The sequence below is a fragment of the Neoarius graeffei genome, chromosome 18 (genome assembly GCF_027579695.1).
Source record: "Neoarius graeffei isolate fNeoGra1 chromosome 18, fNeoGra1.pri, whole genome shotgun sequence".
Classification (NCBI taxonomy): domain Eukaryota; kingdom Metazoa; phylum Chordata; class Actinopteri; order Siluriformes; family Ariidae; genus Neoarius; species Neoarius graeffei.
In genome coordinates, this window is record NC_083586.1 from 47,798,823 (window position 1) to 47,826,209 (window position 27,387).

Consider the following 27,387-nt stretch of genomic DNA (forward strand, 5'->3'; position numbering starts at 1 on the left):
TCTCGTCTTGCGACTGCTCCAACGGGAAATCTGCGAGGGATTCCCCGAGAGAGGGAGGAGGAGCCTGTTGCTCCTCACTCTGACGCGGTGATGACGTAGACGGCTCTGTGACAGCTGCTCCCACCAATGCCACACTGGGACCTCCCCCTGCTAAATCATGGCAGGCCCCACTCTTCACTAAATGTGACATTAATTCCCTAAATCCTGGCCAATCAGTCCCCAAAATTATCGAGTGGGTAAGGCGAGGATTAACCGCCGCCTTTACTCTAAATTTCTCCCCTCGAAATAGAATGTGGACTGACTCTAAAGGGTAGTTGTGAATATCCCTGTGCACACACAACATCTTAACCAATTGTGCTTTCCCCAATGCCTCGTCTTGCACCAGTCTTTGGTGGATTGAGGTCTGATTACAGCCGGAGTCCACCAAAGCCTGATACGTATCCCCTTGGATACTCACCGGTATGCAATAGGCTCTGGCCCAATCGAGGGCGGTCCCTGGCGCGTCGGGGAGCCGGACCACCGTGCTCACCTCCATCACCGAGCACTGATGCTGGAGCCGCCATATGGTCCTCCGCCAGCACGATGGCCTGATCCAGCGACGCCAGGCAATGGCACTGGACCCACTCTGCTGTTCCTTCCGGAAGTCGGGTGATGAATTGCTCCAGCACCACCAGGTTGATGATTCCCTCGGCGTCGCGGTTGTCGGCCCTCAGCCACCGCTGGCAGGTGTCCCGGAGTTGCTGGCCAAACGCGAACGGCCAGCCGACCTCCTCCAGGCGCAGCGCGCGGAAGCGCTGCCGTTGCTGCTCCGGGGTGCGCCCCACTCGTTGGAGGACGGCTCTGCAGAGGTTGGCGTAGACCAGCTGGCTGTCGGCGGGGAGCTGTAGCGCAGCCAGCTGCACCTTGCTCGTTAGCAGGGGGAGGAGGCGCGCCACGCGCTGTTCCACCGGCCAAACCCATGCCTCTGCTGCTTGCTCAAAAAGAGCGAGGAAGGCTTCGGGGTTGTCCTGCGGATCCATTTTCATTAGGGTGAGGCGGGAAGGGTTCGCAGCGGTGGTGGTGGTAGACCCCGCCGACGCAAGGAGGTGCCGGAACGCCTGGCGATCTTTCTGCTGCGCCAGCACCAGGGCTTCAAACCGTTGTTCCTGCTTCTTCCAGAGGGTGACCAGCACCTGGTGCTGGCTCTGGTGGGCCGTGGCAAGGGCATGGACCAGGTCCTTGAAGGGGGAGGACTCTATGGGGCTGTTCTCTTCTGTACTCCCGATCCCGGGTTTTGGCACCACTATAAGGATTGTTGGAGGTGGGTGGAGCACAGAAGCATGGCAGGCCAGAACTGAGTGTTACAAAAACTCTTTTTATTAATAGCTTTTCAGCTTTCCACACTCTCCCAGCCACACATGCACACACACAAGGCTTCTGGTTGGGGAGAGAGCTCCTTTTCTCTGCTCTCTTGCTCCTTTTAAAGGGCGCGGTCACTGGGGAAGACACACAAACACAGGTTAATTTACATCAGGTGCAGTGATTCTGCCACTTACCTTCCCTGACTCCGCCCTCCATTCACAGACCGACGCTTGACCACGCCCCCACTGCCACACTCCCCCAAACATATTTTAGCAGAAAAATATTAATATGTTAATCCACTTTGGGGCGGCACGATGGTGTAGTGGTTAGCACTGTCACCTCACAGCAAGAAGGTTCTGGGTTTGAGCCCAGCGGCCGACGGGGGCCTTTCTGTGTGGAGTGTTCTCTCCGTGTCTGTGTGGGTTTCCTCCGGGTGCTCTGGTTTCCCCCACAGTCCAAACACATGCAGGTTAGGCTAATTGGTAGCTCTAAATTGGCCGTAGGTGTGAATGGTTGTTTGTCTCTATGTGTCAGCCCTGCGGTGACCTGGCGACTTGTCCAGGGTGTACCCCGCCTCTTGTCCGTAGTCAGCTGGGATAGGCTCCAGCTTGCCTGCGACCCTGTAGGACAGGATAAGTGGTTACAGGTAATGGATGGATGGATAATGCACTTTGTTCACATTCATTACACCTGTGACTGAATCTGTAACATGTTTAATCATGACATTTTACAGAAACGTCACCAAAATGGGCTTGAATATATTAGCCCGCTAGAGCTCAAAACTAGGTGGGTGTGTCACACTGCATAGTCACATGACACAATTGTCACTGATTGGCTGCATGAACGTACAGCAGAGAGTATCTCCGCGTACAACACTGGGCTCATTTCAATTAGCCCACAGCCTTACTTCATGTCATTCTGGGTGTTTTTGCACAACTGCTAGTGGTGCTGTTACACTCAGATTACAAAACATCACAAATAATCTCATATCATCATCTCTAGCCGCTTTATCCTGTTCTACAGGGTCGCAGGCAAGCTGGAGCCTATCCCAGCTGACTACGGGCGAAAGGCTGGGTACACCCTGGACAAGTCGCCAGGTCATCACAGGGCTGACACATAGACACAGACAACCATTCACACTCACACCTATGGTCAATTTAGAGTCACCAGGTAACCTAACCTGCATGTCTTTGGACCGTGGGGGAAACTGGAGCACCCGGAGAAAACCCATGCGGACACGGGGAGAACATGCAAACTCCGCACAGAAAGGCCCTCACTGGCCACGGGGCTCGAACCCAGACCTTCTTGCTGTGAGGCGACAGTGCTAACCACTACACCACCGTGCCACCCCGCAGATAAGATGATGTGAATGCCCAAAATATAAAACCTATCATTTATTTTTCTTTTGCCTTTGAAAGACAGGGGGGTTTAGTCCTGCTAACCCACTGATACCAGCTGCCCCTGAGGTCCAGGTGTCCAGGTCTAAGCAGGTGTTTTTATTAAAGTGGCCGGTGAATGTATAAAGTTTTAATATTAAGACTGTCAACTTTTATGCTTATAATAGAGGTCAAGACAAAAGCAGAAATGGTCAACACCAATGAATCTAGTGCTCAAAAACTTGCCCACAGTGCTCAACCATAAAAGCCACAGCTGAGGAACAAGATCAAGGAAAAGAAGACACACAAAAGGAGAACAGCAACAAAGATGGAGCTTAAGTGGGAATGAGACTAATAGGCGTGTAAACAGGAAGTGTTTATGACAAGGATGACACGTGCTAAGCAGTGTGGTAAATTCCCAATGAAGGCAGTTTGGTCCAAAATAAAAAGATTCACCATCAAATTATCAAGAAATCAAAATGTTCTGAAAATTTGCCAAAATGTGTAAGCTATTCAGTATTTTAAGCTTAACTATTCTGTCGATGATTTCAGGCTGCATTTCCCATCAGACCTGGAGGAGCTGCGAGATCTGGCCGAGCTGCTCAAGTTTTATAAGCGACAACACACAGGTTACGTGCTAGTGCTGTTCTGCAGTGCCTACCTCTACAAGCAGTCCTTCGCCATTCCTGGCTCCTCCTTCCTGGTTAGAACAGCAATCTTATACCTAAAAAAACCCTGTTCATTGAGATCCTGAATTATAAATCAGTTTTAGTCTTGTACCAGGTTTTAGCCTATATCTCCGCTTAAACCTTTCAGTGTTTAACTATTTTAATGAAGACCTCCTCCTCCTCAGTGGCAACTCCAAGCAGTTTCAGAGTTAGCCTCAAGCTAAATGCAATATCAGTAGGACACAAATGCCACTCCTACTGTGGAAGAACTTATTTAACTGTTTAACATGCCATGTTCAAACACAACCCCAATTCGACAAATTTGGGACACTGTGTAAAATGTAAACAAAAAACAGAATATGACAATTTGGAAACCTTATATTTTATTGAAAATAGTACAAAGACAACATATCAAATGTTGAAACTGAGAGATTTTATTGTTTTTTGAAAAATATGTGCTCATTTTGAATTTGATTTCAGCAACATATTTCAGAAAATTTGGGACGGGGCAACAAAAGACTGAAAAAGATGTGTAATGTTAAAAAAAACTAATTTGGTTAATTGGCAACAGGTCAGTAACATGATTGGGTATAAAAAGAGCATCCCAGAGAGGCGAAGTCTCTCAGAAGTAAAGATGGGGAGGGGTTCACCGCTCTGTGAAAGACTGTGTGGGCAAACAGTGCAACAATTTAAGAATAACGTTCCTTAGTATAAAATTGCAAAGAATTTGGGGATCACATCATCTATGGTACATAATATCATTAAAAGATTCAGAGAATCTGGAGAAATCTCTGTATGCAAGAGACAAGGCTGAAAACTGACACTGGATGCCTGTGATCTTCAGACCCTCAGGTGACACTGCATTAAAAGCAGACACGTGTCTGTAGTGGAAATCACTGTATGGGCTCAGGAACACTTCAGAAAACCATCGTCTGTGAAAACAGTTCATTACTGCATCCACAAATGCAAGTTAAAATCAGATATAAACAATATCCAGAAACATCACCACCTTCTCTGGGCCTTAGCTCTTTTACGATGGACTGAGGCGAAGTGGAAAATTGTCCTAAGGTCTGATGAATCAAAAGTAGAAATTCTTTTAGAAATCCTGAACACCACGTCCTCCAGGCTAAAGAGGAGAGGGACCATCCGGCTTGTTATCAGTGCACAGTTCAAAATCCAGCATCTGTGATGGTATGAGGGTGCATTAGTGCACATGGCATGGGTAGCTTGTACATCTGGGAAGGTGTCATTAATGCTGAATGATATATACACGTTTCAGAGCAATATGCTGCCATCCAGACAAAATCTTTTTCAAGGAAGTCCTTCCTTCTTTCAGCAAGACATGGCCAAACCACTTTCTGTACATATTAAAACTGCATGGCTCCGTAGTAAAAGAGTCCGGGTGCTAAACTGGCCTGCCTGCAGTCCAGACCTGTCTCTCATTTAAAACATTTGGCGCATTATGAACCACAAAATACGACAAAGGAGACCCTGAACTGTTGAGCAACTGAAACTGTATATCAGGCAAGAATGGGACAACATTTCTCTTTCAAAACTACAGCAATTGGTCTCCTCAGTTCTCAAACATTTACAGAGTGTTGTTAAAAGTAGAGGTGATGCAACACAGTGGTAAACATGGCCCTGTCCCAACTTTTTTGAAACGTGTTGCTGACATCAAATTCAAAATGAGCACATATTTTTCAAAAGACAGTAAAATTTCTTAATTTCAACATCTGATAATGTTGTCTTTGTACTATTTTCTATGAAATATAGGGTTTCCAAGATTTGCAAATCGTCATCTTCTGTTTTTTATTTACGTTTTATACAGTGTCCCAGCTTTATGGAATTGGGGTTGTATAATTTTCAATTGAGCTTAGTTTCCAGATGAAATTAAATAAAGCTAAACTGTACAAAGCAGCAACAACAACAACAACAACAAACATCATTGTGATTATTTTAATTTTAGAACATGCTGGCAGGGGCGCTGTTCGGCCCGTGGTACGGCCTCCTCATTGCCTGCATCCTCACCACAGTGGGCTCTACTAACTGCTACCTGCTGTCCCGCACATTCGGCAAACGGCACGTGATCCGCCTCTTCCCTGAGAAAGTGACGATGTTACAGCTGAAGGTAAGGATGATTATATCGATTGGGGGGTGGGTCACTGTAGCAGTGGTTCTCCATGTGGGGTGCATGAAGCGTCGCCAAGTGGCCTGTGGTTTTCTGATTTTATTAGCGCTGGAAATCATAACTCACCATTCTCAAATTTATTAGGCTACATTTATTGTTGAATTCTTATAGTTTTTAGCATTTTGACTGGTCACTTCAGTTAAATGGGTTGAATCCAAACCTTGATAAATAAAAAAAAAACCAGTCAACTTGGTCCAAATGTTCTGTTGAAAAAAAGCTCTTTATAGCTTCAGTAAATAGCCAGTATATTATTATACACGTTCAAATAATGACCTTAAGATTTAAATAGATGGATTTATTTTACAGTTAAAGCCACCCTTGCTGCAAGACTGAGATCCCTGCACTAGAGTATGTTTAGGAGGAAATAAGGGAAATAAATCTAACATAAAGAGTGTGTTGGTACATATTTAAGTTATATTATATGGACACAAGTGTTTTACTCGGAAATACACCACTCTTATTTTTCATACAAGCTACATCTGGGACATGGAGAACCAAAACTGTGACGTTTCTCAATATGTCACTTGCAAGTAAATTGATGAATTGTTTTGATAAATTTGGGTATTTTTTGTTTGTGAATGTGTCGATATAATAGAAAGAAAATCACACATTGGCTTGAAGATATGAAGTTTATCTTCTCGTGCTGAAAATTTTTCATTTTTCGTACGAAATGCATTGCGGATCTGAGTGACATATTTAAATAATTTTGGGTGGTGTTGAGTGGTATATCAGATATATTCCATTCAGTTAGCATGATACTGAATGAGTCAAAGACGAGTTAATTTCATATCTCCATGAAAAAAGCCAGCCAATATTATTATTATCATCCGTACACATTCCTTTCAGGTGTTCAACGCGTCTTTCTCTTTCAAAATTCTCTCAAAATCTTCTGTATTTAACAAAGCAAACCTGGCAGCCATGTTTGTTTACAAATCGTCACAGTCGCTCGCTAGCATGGAAGTTTTACGTCTCCGATGTGTAACGTCATGTTGTCTTGACAACCATGCAATATCGTAAACCATATTCAACGCTCATTCTCCATTGGGTAGAGTGACGTAATACATGTAGGATAAGCGATATGCTAACAATATTGCATGCTATCAAACCAAATGAATGAAACCTGCTAGAAGGGAATAGAACACGGTTTTATTCCATGGAAAAAGTGTCCTGTATGTACAATCACTGATATTTCACTCTGATGACATCACTCCTAGTGTTTTCCCGCTGACTAGACATGTGTTGTCAAAATGGTGAACCGGTTCAAAATTAAAATTCTTTTGATTATGTCTGTGAAGGTTCTCAGTCATCCAGGTCATACCAAACCGTGGTTGGTAAAGAAGGCAACTGGACTTGCTTGAAATTCTTGAAGACGTTTCATCTCTCATCCAAAAGACTTCTTCAGTTCTGTCTGACTAGTGAGGAGTTCCAGGTATTTATCCCCTAAAGCTCTTTATGGATAAAGGGGATAAATACCTGGAACTCCTCACTAGTCAGACAGAACTGAAGAAGCCTTTCGGGATGAGAGATGAAACGTCTTCAAGAATTTCAAGCAAGTCCAGTTGCCTTCTTTACCCACCATGGAATTCTTTTGATTAACTTGCAGGGGGTTGTGGATGTGTCCATGTAATATAAAGGAGATTACACAGTGGTGTGAAGATATGAAGTTTATCTTCTCGTGTTGAAAATATTTTCACTCGTTTGCCTTCGCTCACTTGTGAGTATTTTCGTCACTCGAAAATAAACTTCATATCTTTGCGCAACTGTGTAATATCCTCTATATATTTTGTCATTTTGTTTCTTGTTTGTATATCTATCTCTGGCTCTTTCTGTATGTATGTCACTTCTCTGTCTTTCCCTCCTCTAATCTCGAAATACTGTCTAGCTCACCAAAGGATTGACATGTCAGATAAAATGGTACATTAGGCATGGGGGTACAGTAGGAAGTGTTGCCACCAAACAGCTGCAGGAACACTACGTTTACATGCACATCCAAATCGAGCTGCTGTCGGTAATCGAGCAAAGGGTCCCAGCAGGGGTGCCAGAGAAATCCAATCCTACATGCACACAAGGAAATCGAGCTATTGTGTGAGGTACATTGTGCACCCTAGCCACAGGTGGCGCTACACGCCCCATCGTGTTGGTACACTTCCGGTTGTTGTCATGAAGAAGAGCTATTCAAGAGCATAAACAAAGTTATCAGTTCCGTGTTCACAAGAAGAACGAGCTGATGAGCATGAAGCTGAATGATCATGAACTCTGTCTCCTCATTGCTCCAGAAGTGCACGCTTCTGCTTGCCATTTTCTCTTCCTCCTGACCTCTTCTGCTGCTCGCTACTACAGCTGTTGTCATGCCGACCGAGGCTGTTGTGTTTCCCGCTTGTGGTCTCGTCACTTGTCACTTCCGGAAGGGGCAGTGCTGAAGTAAGTAGCTCGACTACGTAGCTCGATAGGGTTTACATGCACTAAGTAGCTCGGCAAAAATTGCATAATCTAGGTCGTGTAGCTCGATTACGAGAAATCAAGTTCGGTTCAATTTCAGCCTAGCTAAGGTGTTTCCATGCCATTTAGAACTTCGATTTCAGTTGAGCAACGGCAGAAATTCGATTTTCTCTATGTGCATGTAAACGCACTGACTGGTTCAATTCCAAGCTCAGGTTATTGTCTGTATACAATTTCACATGTTCATGGAGGTTTCCTTCGGGTTCTCCAGTTTCCTCCTGCCAAACACCATGCAGGGATATGGACTGGCTAGACTATTTGCCTCTAGGTGTGAATTGTGTGTTTCTGGGACAGTCTCCGCATCAACCACAACCTGACCAGGATAAAGTGTTTTCTGAAGATTGAATACTGAGTGATGAACGAATGAGTTTCTTTGCTTGATTCCTGAACAAATTTGAAACAGCGTATAAGAGAATGTGATTTCTGTGTTCACTAGGCGGCGATGGGTCCTCACAGACCCGCTGTAGTGAAGCAAATTGTGAAGAATAGAATAGAATGGAACAGGATTTCCATCACCATAAAATTGCCTTGGCTGTGCTAATCAGCATGTGCTTTTGCTGCACTGAAAGGGTTTCAAATGGTTGACTGCATTTACACTGTAGCTGAAGAGACCTCTAAAAGCAGATGAATGCTAGATACTCATGCTTTTCTTTTTTTCCCTCACTCTCTCTGTATATAAATGTCTCAGGCGGAGGAAAACAGGAGTAGCCTATTCTTCTTTCTGCTCTTCCTGCGCTTCTTTCCCATGACACCCAACTGGTTCTTGAATGTAACCTCTCCCATCCTCAACATCCCCATTCCCATGTTCTTCTTCTCTGTCCTTATTGGTGAGTGATAATAACTGGCCATGTGTGAGCACTTCTCGGCCATAAATACTGAATAAGAGCTTAATGATGCTGAAACTGCATGGAAGCTCCAAATGTTATACTTAAGTTATTCCACGAAATTGAATCGTACATGAGCTGATAGCCGACGAGGCGCATAGCATCGAGTCGGCTATAAGCCATGTACAATGAGATTGAGTGGAATAACTGTTTTATTCGATCCACATTCACTGGATTTTGAGAAACAGAGCATTTTTATTTTTTGCAAATTCGATAAATAAAATCTTTTTACAAAACATCTGACAAAATAATTTCCGCTGAGAATGTAAACAAACCGGCGAAATGACGGTAGCAATTTGTGAATAATAATAATAATTCTTGAAAAATAAAAAAAGATACGTTCTTACCATCAAATACTTTTATTCCATATTTTGTTGCTTTTTTGTATTTCTTGGGGTTTTGTTTTGAAGTATTTATTTTGTCCTCGGTTGGTTCAGCAACATGCTCCGCCATTTTGTTTTTCTTCTTCTTCTTTAGGTTTTTTTTGGTGGTTGGCAACTTAAAGGAACAGTCCACCGTATTTCCATAATGAAATATGCTCTTATCTGAATTGAGACGAGCTGCTCCGTACCTATCCGAGCTTTGCGCGACCTCCCAGTCAGTCAGATGCACTGTCACTCCTGTTAGCAATGTAGCTAGGCTCAGTATGGCCAATGGTATTTTTTGGGGCTGTAGTTAGATGCGACCAAACTCTTCCACGTTTTTCCTGTTTACATAGGTTTATATGACCAGTGATATGAAACAAGTTCAGTTACACAAATTGAAACGTGGCGATTTTCTATGCTATGGAAAGTGCGCACTATAATGACAGGCGTACTAACACCTTCTGCGCGCTTCGGCAGCGCATTGATATCTGAGCTCCGTATCAATGCACTGCCGAAGCGCGCAGAAGGTGTTAGTACGCCTGTCATTATAGTGCGGACTTTCCATAGCATAGAAAATCGCTACGTTTCAATTTGTGTAACTGAACTTGTTTCATATCACTGCTCATATAAACCTATGTAAACAGGAAAAACGCGGAAGAGTTTGGTCGCATCTAACTACAGCCCCAAAAAATACCGTTGGCCATACTGAGCCTAGCTACATTGCTAACAGGAGTGACAGCGCGTCTGACTGCGTCTGACTGACTGGGAGGTCGCGCAAAGCTCGGATCGGTACGGAGCAGCTCGTCTCAATTCAGATAAGAGCATATTTCATTATGGAAATACGGTGGACTGTTCCTTTAAAGGTGCATTACCGCCACCGACTGGGCTGGAGTGTCGAACAGGCAATATTGGGAGAGGAAAAAAAACCCGATATTCTTTTGCCTATTTATGTTTCTTTAAAATACTCGATAACAAAGCCGCTATTTTGTTTTTCTCGACTCAAGGTATATGAGCTGATATCCTAGTAGTAGAGTAGCCAATCAAAGCACGATATTTTATATCCAGTGAATGTGGATAGAATAATACTGGCTATTAGCATCACAATACTGGTACAGTATAGCCTAACCATGTTAAGTTTAAGTTTGTAGCCAGTGACCCTAAGCAATAATGAAAAAAAAAAATCAGACACATTGCCATTTTATATAAATTTTTTACTTCTTATGCTGATGATCCATATAATCAAATCATAAGATACATCATATTCACAATGTGAAAAGAAAATGCTAAAAGAAATAATACAAATAATGATGATAGGAACACTTGTACACTTTCTTTCATGCATTCTTGCAGTTATGCAATCAGTCATTTGTGTTACAGCAGATACAGCAGATAGAGGTCAAGAGCTTCAGTTAATGTTCACATCAAACATCGGAATGTGGAACAAACCTTGTTGGTGCCAGATGGACTGATTTGAGTATTTCAGAAACTGCTGATCTCCTGGGATTTTCACACACAACAGTCTCTAGAGTTTACACAGCATGGTGCAGCAAATAAATAAATAAATACCTCCAGAGAGTGACAGTTCCCAGGGTGGAAACACCTTGTTGATGAGGGGTTGGAGAACAGCCAAACTGGTTTGAGTCAACAGAGAATCTAACTCGAATAACCACTCTTTCCAACCATGGTGACCTGAAAAGCATGTCAGAACAAGATATTTCCAAGGCATTTTTCCATTATTCACTATTTACTATAAATTGAACAGATTTGTAATCTTGAACTTGTTAAAGGTTAAGACTGCAAAGTTGGATTCTGGGCAAAATGTTCTATGTCTATTGCTGTTGGAGTTTCGAGATGTTTCTCTGCTGCACACACCATGTATCCTATGTGCAAATATTTTGCCGAGATAAAATCCGTCCCGCATTTTACGATTCCGGAGATCACCCAAGCAAGTGAGCAATAATATCATGTGACCACCGTGGGGCGTGCTTGACCTACTTTTAACCAAAACAAGTCGGCGTGGGCAAACATGGTGGACTCCGTTCTCCTACCAGCTAAAAGCCAGTGGAAAAGAAAAGGAAAGCCTGGCTAGTGAGTGCAACTGGAAGCTAGAGCAAGGTTAGATGACGTGCCATTTTTCTGGTCAGATAACTAAATCATTCTAGCTAGTGCTTAGCTATCTTAGCCTTAGAATGCATGGGCTTGAGTCCATGGTAGCGAGTATGGAGTTATACACCTAATGTTTTAATCTTACAGAGAAAGAAACTATAACACAAAAGCAGTAACAGAGAAAAGATATATTTGTCTTTTGTTTCACGGCTCTATTCGTGAATGTCAACCACAAATTACATCCCTGCGACTCAAAACTCTTCGAGGTCAATGCAGAGTCATGATGTTTTCCGCGCGTTGCTATCTTGGTGTGACACAGTTCCATAGTTATGCTAATTAGTTAAAACTCCTCACGGTTGGCTGTTTCCATAGGGCCATACTGTTTACCGCAAGAGGGAGGAAAACAGTTCCAAAATGGAGAAAAGCGACCCTCAGGACATCAAAATGATCACATCTCGTCCGCATGATATTGTTCTTGCGAGACATAGGAAAATGCCATGCACAATAAAAAAAAAATTGAAAATTTCAGATGACTTTGCAGTCAGCACATTTAATATTGACCTTTGTACAAAAGGTCAGACTTTCCTTGAGTCTTATCCCTTCCACTGAAGCTTGTGTTTAGATGACACTGGATGGATTTGATCTAACATGGATCTTCGCATTTTACGCAAACTTGAGAAGTCCATGCCAGCTCAAGTTATTAAAGCAAAAGGGGGACATACTAAATACTAAAAAATTCTGAAAATGATGTAAACACATCTAAGATTGTACTGAAGTTGTTGCTGATAACATAATTAGTACTGAAATTTTTTTTATTAAATTAGAATATAATGCAAAATATTATAGAAGAATTTTCAGTAGTGGTCTCAGACTTTTGGAGCCCACTGTAGTGCTTGTAATGCTATTTCAGTTTTTTGGGTGGAAATCATTCCCTAAATACCAGCAGTTAGACAAATTGCATTCTGCTTATAACATACTGATGAATCTTTCTCCAGGTCTGATCCCCTACAACTTCATCTGCGTAAGGACGGGCGCCATTTTGTCGGAGATCACGTCACTGGACGACATCTTCTCCTGGGGAACTTTGCTGCAGTTGCTGCTAATAGCATGTGTAGCCCTGCTTCCTGGAGCCATCATCCGCCGTTACAGTCAATCACACCTCAAACTGGATGGCATGCAGCCCAATGGCCAGAGGAAACAGCTTAAAGAGCTCAACCATCTCAAAACCAGATGACCTGCAGTAGATCAGAGATCTGCAGGAGCACAGCACTGAACAGGAGGTGATTACCAGAAGAACTGCTTTGGTTCAGACTTGTCACAGCGGTTCGTTTTATGTAAACGTTTAGCAATAGCCACTTTGGACCAGATTACCATTTCGAATGTTCATTCTCTTATGTCGGGATCAGACTACTGATATTTTTGTCTTTCACAATGGTCACCATTTCAGATTAGGCAATCATGGTGCCATAAATTCTTGCCATGTCTTGGTGAGGAGATTGGTAACACTACAAGTTTTACTCCGAACAATCATCGTTCACGTCCTTGCATGTCATTCTGGAGGAGGGTCAAGAAATTGTCAATCATGGCTATCAAGGAACATGTTGTAGAAGTTGCCAAATTAGGTGAGAAAATGCAAAAATTCTGGCATGCTAGACTTTTCGTCGGGGTGTTGTAGGGTGTCCCAGACACCATATCACTGTTCTTCGATTACGTCACATTACAAGGGCTATTTGTCATTCCTGATGTTCATATTCAGACCCGAAGCTGGAAATTTGTACACCATTTTGTCAAAATTGGGCTGAATACATGTACAACTCCAATTCCATAAATTTGGGACACTGCGTAAAACATAAATAAAAAACAGAATATGACAATTTGCAAATCATGGAAACCCTATATTTCATTGAAAATAGTACAAAGACAACATATCAAATGTTGAAACTGAGAAATTTTATTGGTTTTTGAAAAATATATGCTCATTTTGAATTTGATGTCAGCAACATGTTTCAGAAAAGCTGGGGCAGGGGCATGTTTACCACTGTGTTGCATCACCTCTACTTTTACCAACACTTTGTAAACATTTGGGAACTGAGGAGACCAATTCCTGTAGTTTTGAAAGAGAAATGTTGCCCCATTCCTGCCTGATATACAATTTCAGTTGCTCAACAGTTCAGGGTCTACTTTGTTGTATTTTGTGGTTCATAATGTGCCAAATGTTTTAAATGAGACAGGTCTGGACTGCAGGCAGGCCAGTTTAGCACCCGGACTCTTTTACTACAGAGCCATGCAGTTTTAATATGTGTAGAAAATAGTTTGGCATTGTCTTGCTGAAAGAAGGAAGGCCTTCCCTGAAAAAGATTTTGTCTGGATGGCAGCATATTTCTCTGAAACATGTATATATCATTCAGCATTAATGATGCCTTCCCAGATGTACAAGCTACCCATGTCATGTGCACTAATGCACCCTCATACCATCACAGATGCAGGCTTTTGAACTGTGCACCAATAACAAGCCGGATGGTCCCTCTGCTCTTTAGCCTGGAGGACATGGTGTCCATGATTTCCAAAAAGAATTTCTACTTTTGATTCGTCAGACCTCGGGACAATTTTCCACTTCACCTCAGTCTGTCGTAAAAGAGCTTGGGCCCAGAGAAGGTGGTGGTGTTTCTGGATGTTATTTATATCTGGTTTTAACTTGCATTTGTGGATGCAGTAATGAAATGTTTCCACAGACGATGGTTTTCTGAAGCGTTCCTGAGCCCATACAGTGATTTCCACTACAGACACGTGTCTGCTTTTAATGCAGTGTCTCTTGAGGGTCTGAAGATCACAGGCATCCAATGTCAGTTTTCAGCCTTGTCTCTTGCATACAGAGATTTCTCCAGATTCTCTGAATCTTTTAATGATAATTATGTACCATAGATTATGTGATCCCCAAATTCTTTGCAATTTTACATTGAGGAATGTTATTCTTAAATTGTTGTGCTGTTTGCCCACACAGTCTTTCACAGAGCGGTGAACCCCTCCCCATCTTTACTTCTGAGAGACTCTCTGGGATGCTCTTTTTATACCCAATAATGTTACTGACCTTTTGCCAATTAAACAAATTAGGTTTTTTTTTTTTGCTTTTGTTTTTTTAGCATTACACAACTTTTTCAGTCTTTTGTTGCCCCTGTCTCAACTTTTCTGAAATGTGTTACTGACATCAAATTCAAAATGAGCATATATTTTTCAAAAAACAATAAAATTTCTCAGTTTCAACCTTTGATATGTTGTCTTTGTCCTATTTTCAATGAAATATGGGGTTTCCGTGATTTGCAAATCATCATATTCTGTTTTTTTTATTTACGTTTTACACAGTGTCCCAAATTTATGGAACTGGGGTTGTACTGTAGTCTGATCCAGGCGTTAAGCAAAGGCTGTTGAAAAAGTTACGCTCCCACACCAGAAAAGTAGCAACTTACAATATATTAATGATATCCATAGTTCATATACAGTATATACTTTCAGCTGTGGTCAGAAGTTTACATACAGTGACATGAATGTCATGACAATATTTGGGCTTTCAGTAATTTCTTTGAACTGTTCTTTTTCTGTGGCAGCATGTACAGCATTCATCTTTAATAATAAAAAAACCCACTAGAATTTGGTGCAAAGGTTTTAATTTTCTTTGGGTTTTCTGATATCAACACAGGGTCAAAATTATCTTACCAAGGCTGATAACTTCCTGTTAGTGATCATGATTGACTACAGCTGGTAGCTTCTCTGTGCTTTCATAAAAAGGGTTTGTTTACAGCACTCATTGGATTGACCAACACACAGTAAAATGGGAAAGTCCAAGGAGCTCAGTGCAGATCTGAGAAAGAGGATCGCAGATATACGCAACTCCGGAATGTCTCTTGGAGCCATTTCTAAACAACTGCAAATTCCAAGATCAGTTCAAACAATTGTATCCAAGTTATTGTGAGGTGTAGTCACTTTGCCAAGCCACTTTGCTTCAAGAAAACTCAAACTGTCACCCTCAGCTGAAAGGAAATTGGTTTGGATGGTCAGGAAGAACCTGGGAACCACCATGCCACAGCCCTGCCATGAACTGGAAGCTGATGGATCGCTGTCTACAGTTCAGATCACCATGGACTAAGAGGCTGCTATCCAGGAAATAACCTCCTGCTCCAAAACTGACACCTTCAAGCTTAACTAAAGTTTGAAGCTGATCACATGGACAAAGAAAAATCCTTCTGGAGGATAGCTGTATGGTCAGATGAGACAAAGATTGAGTTGTTTGGCCGCAATGACCACCATGTACAGAGGGACACTGTACCAGCTGGTGGTGGTGGTAGGATCATCATGCTCTGGGGCTGTTTTGCTGCCAGTGGAACTGGTTTATGGCACAAAGTGGATGGAATAATGAAGAAGGAGGACGACCTCAGAATTCTTCTTCATAAACCATCAGGAACTTGAACACGACTTGGGACTTACAAAAGGAGAATTAACCCAAACACACATCAGAGCTGGTTGTGGAGGATAAAGCAGGCTAATATTAAACTTAAAACAAGTCCTGACTTCAACCCTATTGAAAATATATGGACCGTGCTTATAAGTCGAGTCCATGCCAAGAAAAAAATTTTTAATTGAACTCTACCAATTCTACTATGAAGAGTCATGAAATATCCAACCAGAATTCTGCCAGAAGCTTGTTCATGGTAAACAAAAATGTTTGGTCAAGGTGAATCTTGCGAAGAGACATTTCACCCAAATATTAGGTGTGCTGTATGTATATTTTTGACCCTGTATATACAATTTTGACCCTGTGTTGATATCAGAAAACCCAAAGAAAATGAAAACCTTTGCACCAAATTCTAGCTTTTTTTTTTAATTAAAGATGTATGCTGTACATTCTGCCACAGAAAAAGAACAGTTCAAAGAGATTACTGAAAGCCCAAATATTGCCATGACGTTCATATCCAAGATGACATTCATGTCACTGTATGTAAACTTCTGACCACAACTGTAATAGACCATGCATTTACTGCCTAGTCTTTCAGTCGTGATGGAGAGCATCAAAGACAGGAACTGAACAGATACAGAAACTTATACAACACACAACGGTAACAATACATCAGTGCCTTGTATATAAAACTGAGCTGACGTTCAATTACCTCTGGTCACGATCTGTTTCGGGGCAGAGCAGGAAAATCACTATACTCTGCAGTGCTGTGGTCCAGCAGGACGTACAATATAGGACAATTAGTACATTTAAAATACCTTCTGTGCCAAACAGGAGCTTAATAATGTCTTAAACACACACACACACACACACACACACACACACACACACACACACACACACACACTTCGTAGCGATATTCATTGTCTCAGAATCTGATAATGTAGCTCTTTTAAGAGGGTTTTTTTTTGTGTGTGTGTTCTTGTTTATATAGGGTGTGTATCTAATGCCTGTTTGATGTACACTTGTTCTCGCTGTGCTGGTAAGGGAATAAAAATGGCTCTTAGACAGTGTCCAATTTTCCCCCAAATGCAGTTGGTCAGACATTTTGGTGTCTGATGTGAGAAAACAACAAACATGTCTTAGTTGAATGACTACATTTGGGAGGAAAAGGAAAATAATGCACATTTCTGCCAAACTATCCCTTTAATCCTTCTAAAAGCCAGAGTTGGGGGAAAAATGTGTCTGTAAATTGTGTCTAAGGTGCTGTAGAAAGTTTACACATTTGATAGTACAGTATTTATTGTTGCTTTGAAGTATGATTTATTTATGGCTGCTTATATAATACTGGAGAATGTATTTAAAAAAGAATTCAGTTTGATTAAGTCTTAAAATGTGTTCTGACTCATGATCACACTTTAGTGTTTTGTTGTATTTATTAAAAAAATTGTAAAGAAATTTATAAAGGAGAAAGAGTTCATTAATTAGTGAGTAAGATCAGTTCAATAGCATGAGCATTACATATGCTGATACGTGGCTGTAGAGGTGACCGGAAGGTTGTGAATTTAAATCCCAGGGTTGTTAATGAGCTACTGATTGTTCTTTGAGTATCAGTGAAATGAGTTAATATTTTATAAACATGTCTTAACCCATGAAAACCTTTGTATAGAGATCTTGCAGTCACGTGACCGGAATGTAAACAGCCACCATCTTGTCGGTAAAAAACACAGCTGAATACTGCTGCACTCGTATACAAAATGGATCAATTTCAACCGACGGACTACACGGCTCATTTTTCTAATGAACAGATAATTAGATATATGTCTAAAATAAACGACCTACAGATTAGTGACCCTTATCGATTACCGGACGTAGTTTTCATGACCGTGTCAGTGGATATGGAACTGCCAGAGGTGGAATACCCAGACGTGTATAATTACCTCATTAACTTTCCCTCACTGTTCAGTGGTGAAGCACTGCGTGCTTATAAATCTCTGGACAGTTATCTTTACAGAAATTCAGGATTTGTCAGCCACCCTCAGATGTGGCATCTTGTAAACAAGAAAATAACAATCCTCATTGGACGGGTAAGTCACTTAAGTATTACTAGTACTGATACTAGATATATCAGTAGTATCTAGTATAGCACTGACCAGCCGATTATAGAATAGAATAGAATAGAATAGAATAAGGTAATTCCAGCTGTAATTCCAAATCGTCCGTCTTGTTTACCATGGATCTGACGTTGGAGAGGTAGAGGCTTGGCAGTGGAGATTTGAGTGGCTGTTTTCTAAGCTTAGTCAACAGGCTGGTTCTGCCTGCAGCCTTGCTTTTGCTTCCGCTCCCGACGCCGCCTCCTTCGCCTGCCAGACCCGATAACAATCCACGGAGACCCCGCTGGTCTCGCTATCTCGTCCGGAATGTTGTGCATGCGATGGAAATTGCTACAAACCATCATTTTCTGCTGGAAACCAATGTCCAGTAAGTCCATACGGTTGTAGTGGATATTGAAGTCTGGTACAGACGAACAACACGCAAAAATACACACAAAAAACATAAAAACCGTGCACAGGTAGGGAGAGCTTGTAGCCGCAGCCGTTGTAGTAGAATTGTATATAGTAGGGTTTTCCAGAAGAAAAGGTAGAAGTAGAAGCAGAAGTAGAAGGCGGAAATATGGCGTTTGACCGACAAGATGGCGTCTGTTACAATCTGGATCGGCTGTGACGTCACATGCAAGATCTCTATACTTATAACCCCAATTTCAAAAAAGTTGGGACGCTGTGCAAACTGTAAATAAAAACAGAATGTGAAGATTTGCAAATCATAGAAACCCTATATTTCACTGAAAAGAGTACAAAGACAACATATCAAATGTTGAAACTGAGAAATTTTATTGTTTTTTGAAAGATATATGCTCATTTTGAATTTGAGGTCAGCAACACATTTCAGAAAAGTTGGGACAGGGGCAACAAAAGACTGAAAAAATTGTATAATGCTAAAAAAAAAACCTCATTTGGTTAATTGGAAACAGGTGAGTAACATGATTGGGTATAAAAAGAGTATCCCAGAGAGGCGGAGTCTCTCAAAAGTAAACATGGAGAGGGGTTCACTGCTCAATATCCAGAAACACCGCCACCTTCTCTGGGCCCGAGCTCTTTTATGAATCAAAAGTAGAAATTCTTTTTAGAAATCATGGATGTCACATCCTCCAGGCTAAAGAGGAGAGGGGACCATCTGACTTGTTATCAGTGCACAGTTCAAAAGCAGCATCTGTGATGGTATGAGGGTGCATTAGTGCACATGACATGGGTAGCTTGTACATCTGGGAAGGCATCATTAATGCTGAATGATATATAGCAATATGCTGCCATCCAGACAAAATCGTTTTCAGGGAAGTCCTTCCTTCTTTCAGCAAGACAATGTCAAACCACTTTCTGTACATATTAAAACTGCATGGCTCTGTCGTAAAAGAGTCCGGGTGCTAAACTGGCCTGCCTGTAGTCCGGACCTGTCTCCCATTGAAAACATTTGGTGCATTATGAAGCGCAAAATACGACAAAGCAGACCCTGAACTATTGAGCAACTGAAATTGTATATCAGGCAAGAATGGGGCAACATTTCTCTTTCAGAACTACAGCAATTGTTCTCCTCAGTTCCCAAACATTTACAGAGTGTTGGTAAAAGTAGAGGTGATGCAACACCTCTACTTTTAAACATGCCCCTGTCCCAACTTTTTTGAAACATATTGCTGACATCAAATTCAAAATGAGCACATATTTTTCAAAAGACAATAAAATTTCTCAGTTTCAACAAAATATAAAATTTCAGAATATAAAATATACAGTACATAATATAAATAATTCCAGGACCTAGAACAGTACAATTAACAGAAATATTTATACTTGCCTTTTTAATGTTCTTTTTTCTCCTTGAATGCTGCTGGGTTGTGTTTTTTTTTTTGAGAAATCAGCACCTCAATTTGATATATGCATGAAAGTTTATGTATTTATAATTATTTAGCACGTTATACTGTACTTTATTTATTTAAATTTTTTTTACAGTTTTACCTTTGCATTATGCTTTTGTTCATCTTCATGTATAGTTTTTTTTCTTGTTCACCTGACTCACTTTGTCTTAAAGATGGCATATTACACCCCTTTTCCACAAGTTGACACAGTTCCCTGAGGTCTTATTGAAATATCCATGACACGCCTAGGTCAAAATAGCACAAGCATAAAGCACTACAGCTCCCTTCTCACTCTGTCTAAACAGCCCTGTTCAAAATAGCTGATTTGAGCGCCTGCTCCTTTAAATGACAATGAGCCGCTGCTCACCCAACCCCTTTCTTCTGTCGACCAATCAGGTAGCACTTTCCTCATGAATATTTATCCACAAAGACAGTTCTCAAGCCACAAGTAAAGATACTCAGATGAGGGGGCGGTATTATTCTAATGAGCTCACTTGTGACATAGAACGGGGAGTCAAATCTGAACGGCTTGTTGAAGCATGCGTTTTCTGAAATATGCAGCACAAAAGAGCCTGACTGGGCATCTTATTTCAGTGTGTGTGGGTTGGTAGACACTCCAGATACCTATATGTATGTGCACAAGCACTGAAAAAGTGACTTTCATAATATGTCCACATTAAAGAATCTTAACATCAATGTCTCATTTGATATTTGAACATAAATGTGGAAACAGTGTGAGCAAAAATAATGCTACAAGAGAAAATAATTACAGGAATGTATGTATGGATGTGTGTGTGTGTGTGTGTGTGTGTGTGTGTGTGTGTGTGTGTACACACACAATGGTGCTTGAAAGTTTGTGAACCCTTTAGAATTTTCTATATTTCTGCATAAATATGACCTAAAACATCATCAGATTTTCACACAAGTCCTAAAAGTAGATAAAGAGAACCCAGTTAAAGAAATGAGACAAAAATATTATACTTGGTCATTTTTTTTTAATTGAGGAAAATGATCCAATATTTCATATCAGTGAGTGGCAAAAGTATGTGAACCTTTGCTTTCAGTATCTGGTGTGACCCCCTTGTGCAGCAATAACTGCAACTAAACGTTTCCGGTAACTGTTGATCAGTCCTGCACACCGGCTTGGAGGAATTTTAGCCCATTCCTCCGTACAGAACAGCTTCAGCTCTGGGATGTTGGTGGGTTTCCTCACATGAACTGCTCGCTTCAGGTCCTTCCACAACATTTCGATTGGATTAAGGTCAGGACTTTGACTTGGCCATTCCAAAACATTAACTTTATTCTTCTTTCACCATTCTTTGGTAGAACGACTTGTGTGCTTAGGGTCATTGTCTTGCTGCATGACCCGCCTTCTCTTGAGATTCAGTTTATGGACAGATGTCCTGACATTTTCCTTTAGAATTGGCTGGTATAATTCAGAATTCATTGTTCCATCAATGATGACAAGCTGTCCTGGCCCAGATGCAGCAAAACAGGCCCAAACCATGATAGTACCACCACCATGTTTCACAGATGGGATAAGGTTCTTATGCTGGAATGCAGTGTTTTCCTTTCTCCAAACATAACACTTCTCATTTAAACCAAGAAGTTCTATTTTGGTCTCATCCGTCCACAAAACACTTTTCCAATAGCCTTCTGGCTTGTCCACGTGATCTTTAGCAAACTGCAGACAAGCAGCAATGTTCTTTTTGGAGAGCAGTGGCTTTCTCCTTGCAACCCTGCCATGCATACCATTGTTGTTCAGTGTTCTCCTGATGGTGTACTCATGAACATTAACATTAGCCAATGTGAGAGAGGCCTTCAGTTGCTTAGAAGTTATGCCCACTATTACACGCCTTGCTCTTGGAGTGATCTTTGTTGGTTGACCACTCCTGGGGAGGGTAACAATGGTCTTGAATTTCCTCCATTTGTACACAATCTGTCTGACTGTGGATTGGTGGAGTCCAAACTCTTTAGAGATGGTTTTGTAACCTTTTCCAGCCTGATGAGCATCAACAACGCTTTTTCTGAGGTCCTCAGAAATTTCCTTTGTTCGTGCCATGATACACTTCCACAAACGTGTGTTGTGAAGATCAGACTTTGATAGATCCCTGTTCTTTAAATAAAACAGGGTGCCCACTCACACCTGAGTGTCATCCCATTGATTGAAAACACCTGACTCTAATTTCACCTTCAAATTAATTGCTAATCCTAGAGGTTCACCTACTTTTGCCACTCACAGATATGTAATATTGGATCATTTTCCTCAATAAATAAATGTCCAAGTATAATATTTTTGTCTCATTTGTTTAACTGGGTTCTCTTTATCTACTTTTAGGACTTGTGTGAAAACCTGATGATGTTTTAGGTCATATTTATGCAGAAATATAGAAAATTCTAAAGGGTTCACAAACTTTCAAGCACCACTGTGTGTGTGTGTGTCTATATATAAAATCATTAAGTGACAGCATTAATGCTACAAATGTGTTTTGTTCTGATGAGACACAAAACCACTTTAGAAAACAATAAACATTTTAAAACAAATTTCTCTTATGTGATTTTTGTGACATAAATCCTTCAAGGATAAAATTTGACTATCAGTTCATTAAACAAACTGTTTTCAATTCCTGAATCAGGGAGTGAAAGTTCCAGTGTGCTACTCAGTCCTGTGTTTTGGTCGTCCATAAACCTCACTTCCTACAAAAATTGTAGCTATGAAAGGAATAAAACACAATGATACACACTGTTATAGGAAAATTATCACCAATAGGGGTGGTGTAATGCAGCCCGATGTTGAATATTTTCCTATAGCATCCCAAAACTTGTATTCCTCTTCAGTAATTTGGTAAAAAATATACATTTAAAAAAAGTATTAGTGAACACAATATCAAACCCCTTTTTAAACAATTTATAGTTTAATCCTGTAGAACACCTGTGAAACAAGTTAATTCTTGTTATCTCTTACATTATAGCAACTATAAACACTCATTCCCTCATCACTTTTTTCTCTTTTTTTCTGTCTTTTGCAGTTAACAAGGCAAAAATCCACAGCTTTTTGATTACTGAGTCGGGCTATCGGACTCGGTTCCAGTCTCAAGGTGTTTTCTGTATAGATTTGGACTTGTCTTGGATTTCTTGGCATTTTTTTACCTCCACCAAGGAGGTTATGTTTTCTGTAGCGTTGGTTTGTTTGTTGGTTGGTTGGTTTGTCTGTTAGCAACATTACGGAAAAAGTAATGAACGGATTGCTCTGAAATTTTTTCCAGAGGTGTGACTGGGCACAAGTAACAATCCATCAAATTTTGGCGTTGATCCGGATCACCTTCTGGATCCCGGATTTTTTTTAAAGGATTCTTGGCGGAGGTCTGTGCTCTCCGAGTGCTTTTCTAGTATTTGGACTTGTCTCAGTTTTTTGGTCATTGGTCTCACTAAATATTGTAGTGGTCTTGAATGAGAGTCAAAATAATGTTTTCTCATGCCCTAATTTAGATTTAGAAACAGGTCTCCCCTATCACCTGACAGCTACCAACCAAGGAGGGCGAAGGCCATCATGTGTTTCCTCCGAGGCATGTGACGCCAGCCAACTGCACCTTTTCGAGCATAACGTTGCATACATGGTTGGATGAAAGTGCTATCCACCCACTTCCGTATGCCCATGATTGGCTAGCGTTGCTGTCATTGACAGGGGTGAGAAAGTATGCCACTCCTACCTCCCTGAGAGCATAGGCCATGAGGCAATTTTGTTCTCTTGGGCTCCGGAAATCTGTGGCATCATTCCCGCTAGGTGCTGTAAGGGCACCACTGATGACATTTTAACAGTCCATCATTGGTGTGTCTAGGGCACTTAAACTTGGCAGAGCCCATCCCTCTCCAAGCTTGATCAATGGACAATATAGAGTAGCCAGTTAGCCTAACAGTCTTTGGATTGTTGGGGAAACTGGAGCACCTGGAGGAAACCCACACAGACATGGGGAGAACATGCAAACTCCACACAGAAAGGCCTCTTGTTGGTTGTGAGAGGCGGTACAGTGGTGCAGTGGTTAGCACTGTTGCCTCAGAGCAAGAAGGTTCTGGGTTCAAAGAACAAGTTTTAACTTCAATTAATTGGATTCATTCATGCATTGAAAAAAACCCCACAGAGTTCCTGAGTGGCACAACAGAAAAGTGTTTGTCCAGTCATCACTAGTTTGAATTAAACACTTTTCTGTTGTGGATCTCTGGGTTTTTTTTTTCAGTGCATGAATGAATCCAATTAATTGAAGCTCAAACTTGTTCTTTGAACCCAGAACCTTCTTATGCTGAGGCAACAGTGCTAACCACTGCACCACCGTGCAGCCTCTGTTACATCATCGTAATTCAAACTAGTGATTTCTGGATGATGTGACAAACACTTTTCTGTTACGCCACTCGGGAACTCTGTGGGGTTTTTTTGTTTGTTCGTTTTTTGTTTTGTTTTTTCAATGCATGAATTGAAGTTAAAACTTGTTCTCGAAAAGTATTTGATGGTTTTCGGTCTCAATCTTTCTTTCGGACTGGATCTTGTTTTGGCCTTGATCAGCACTATAACTCTTGGTCTTGACCCAATCTCAGCTACTGTAGTCCTGGTCTTGGACTTGACAACAGTGGTCTTGACTACATCCCAATTACCAAGAAAATGCCAAGTACCAAATCCTCCATCTTGAAGAATTTCCTTCCAGTGGTGGAAAACTTACAAAGTGCTGAAACTGGAGACTCTTTACATAACCAGTTCCATAACATAAACTTCTCCTGCACCATCGACAATTAAATCATATTGCTGGGTTTCATGTGACGTCACATCCGCCTCATTAGTTATTCAAAACTTTAGCTGGTGGTCGACCAAAGCTCAGCTGACAAAGCGTTTGTACGGAGAAGGTGCATTGCTTGCATGAAAAATGCCGTACGCTTGTGTTGTTTTAGGTTGTTCGAATCAATCAAACCGTGAAACTGATAAAAGTTTCTTCAGGGTTCCCCGTGAACTAATAAAAAAGGGTGAACAAACACAGGATTTCACAAAAAGATGTTGAGAAAGGTGGCTTTTGAACCTCTCACTGAAATCAAAGGGAGCCGAGTTGAAGCATGCTCGAGTTTGCAGTGATCGCTTGGTGAAAGGTTTGTATTTCCCTCTCAGCTCTGGCCTTAGTGTTTTCCAAGTACTTTTCTTGCTATGTGTTGTTATTTTACGGTACTTTTTTTAGTCACGAAGCACTAAAGTCCCCAGCTGTTTCTTCGTTTACTCTTCACAAAGTCCATATGCATGAAGGTCGCGACAAAATTCTTCCCCAGCCATACAGTTACAATGCGCCGTGATCACTTCTCCGTCTTGTATAACTAAGATCCAGGTCTTTAAAGGGGTTTCTGATGATCTTTGTGAATGATTTACCTGAGAGATAAGAGCCAACACAAGTGAGAATCAAGCAAACTGTTTGTTTACACTTCAACTTGCAGCACTTCGTTGTAAAGATGCAATAAAAAGCTTAAAAAAACCTTACACGGGCAAAAACAATACAGGATTCATTCGGCAGCGACTTGATAGCGAGGTCCTTTACCCAGCCACATACTGTACAAAAAAGTTGTAAGCCTCCGTATTCTTCCACGCTTTCATCTGTTTTGCGGTGTAGAAGGACGTCTGCAGCACCAGATAGTTCGAGATGTCGGGGAACTCGGCTGAAGGGTAGTTTTTGAGATTGTATGACAAATCCTTCTTTCCCAGACTGTAGGGGTCGATTCCATTGCACATAGCGATCTTCTGAATATATCTAAAGCAAGCAGTGGCTTCTAGATTACAAGCATACTCTGATAACTTATCGCTAGTTGTTTGCACAATGGCAGCCGTTTAGACCACCAGCTATTTCACTTCCGGCAAAACCGCTAAGAAAAGTCACATCACTGAAACCCGGCAATGTTTCTCAGGTTATGTGAAGCATCCCTCATACAAGTCCCATCTGTTTTATATTCCCTGTGAGAAAAGTATCATTGCAAAAAACCTCAAAATTGACCCCTATACAGAAATGGCAAAATTTCAGACTATCTGGAACCAAACAAAGGGAACTCGCACACCTATATGCCGATATAATAATGCACTTTTATTGCATATTAAAACAAACAAAAAGTGCTACCCAAGTGAAAAGTGCAAACGTCAGACGCTATAACATCAGAAAATTTATAACATGTAATTCTATCAATGTGATCTACCTCCTAAGCTGTCCCTGTGGTTTATAATATGTGGGGTGCACCCGCAGACAGTTGAGAATCCGTCTCAATGACCATCGGAGCGCGATATATAGGGGGGACTCTAAATCGCCAGTTGCAAGACACTTCAATAAAGCTAAACATTCAGCTAATGATCTTAAGTTTGTTGGCATTGATAGAGTTCTCCCTAATCATCGTAGTTGCTGTACTAGCCAGTCTTTACTGAGATGTGAGGCCAGATTGATTTTTTATTTAAAAACATTGCAACCGAATGGATTGAATGATGATTTTGACTTGACTTGTTTTCTATGAATAGTTTGTACACTTAGTCTTACGTTTATTGTCTGATGGGTTTTTTTTTTCGTGTTTTTATTTTTAATATATTTAATTTTTTTTATATTTTTTTGTTTTTTTATAATTTTTTAAAATAATTTTTTATTTATTATATATAATTTAAATTTATATATATATATATATATATATATATATATATATATATATATATATATATATATATATATATTTTAATTTTCTTTCCTTATGACATTTATTATGACTATAAATTATGTCATTAGTTAAATCATAACAGGAACGGTACTGATGATAGGATGTCTTTATCCAAGCACCCTAACCTGTATTCAAGCTTGGTTGTAGACCTACTACCTGTTTTCCGTGTACATGGCCTTGTCTATATATGGGCGTGTCTCTATTTTTAATTGTTTGCACTGAGGATGGTCTGATTGTGACCGAAACGTTTGCACTTTTCACTTGGGTAACACTTTTTGTTTGTTTTAATATGCAATAAAAGTGCATTATTATATCGGCATATAGGTGTGCGAGTTCCCTTTGTTTGGTTCCAGTTATTCTATTGGAACTTTCGCACCCACCAGGTATCAAATTTAAAGGCGCGGTACCTTTACTGGAAAGCACGTTCATTGAAAATTTCAGACTATCCCTTTAATTCTTGATGGTCAAAGTAGAAAAGATCTCGGTCTATATTTCTTCCTCATCAAGTTTTAATAAAAGAATGACATACACAGATATAGCATTGTTTTAAAGTGTCTCTTTATTGCTCGTGTCCAAGCTGGTGGCCTGTGTGGTTTATCTAATAAGCAAAAGAAAATAAAACCTAAATGGTAAAGTAAGTAGAAGTTTATACTGTATGTGCTCGAAAAAAATGTATTTGTGTTAATAAGCACTGTTATAATCCAGTGCTTTCACAGGTTTGACATGTCTAAAGGCCAAACCGTTCACAGTACAGGTTTAAATATCCTGATACAGAGCAACGTGGAAACACAACACCAGAAGCACAAGAACACTTGAGTTAGAACCAGGT

General features: G+C 40.8%; 1 protein-coding gene across 1 annotated transcript in view; it reads left to right on the forward strand.

Annotated features, from left to right (window-relative positions):
* tmem41ab (transmembrane protein 41ab) overlaps window positions 1-13,236 on the forward strand; it is a 40,221-nt gene extending 26,985 nt beyond the window's left edge. The window contains exons 2-5 of the mRNA XM_060898946.1: window positions 3,270-3,420; window positions 5,352-5,513; window positions 8,761-8,899; window positions 12,423-13,236. Coding sequence (XP_060754929.1) covers window positions 3,270-3,420; window positions 5,352-5,513; window positions 8,761-8,899; window positions 12,423-12,661 — 691 coding nt within the window. The 3' untranslated portion in view covers window positions 12,662-13,236. The remainder of the gene's footprint in view (window positions 1-3,269; window positions 3,421-5,351; window positions 5,514-8,760; window positions 8,900-12,422) is intronic.
* The last annotated feature ends 14,151 nt before the right edge of the window (window positions 13,237-27,387 follow it).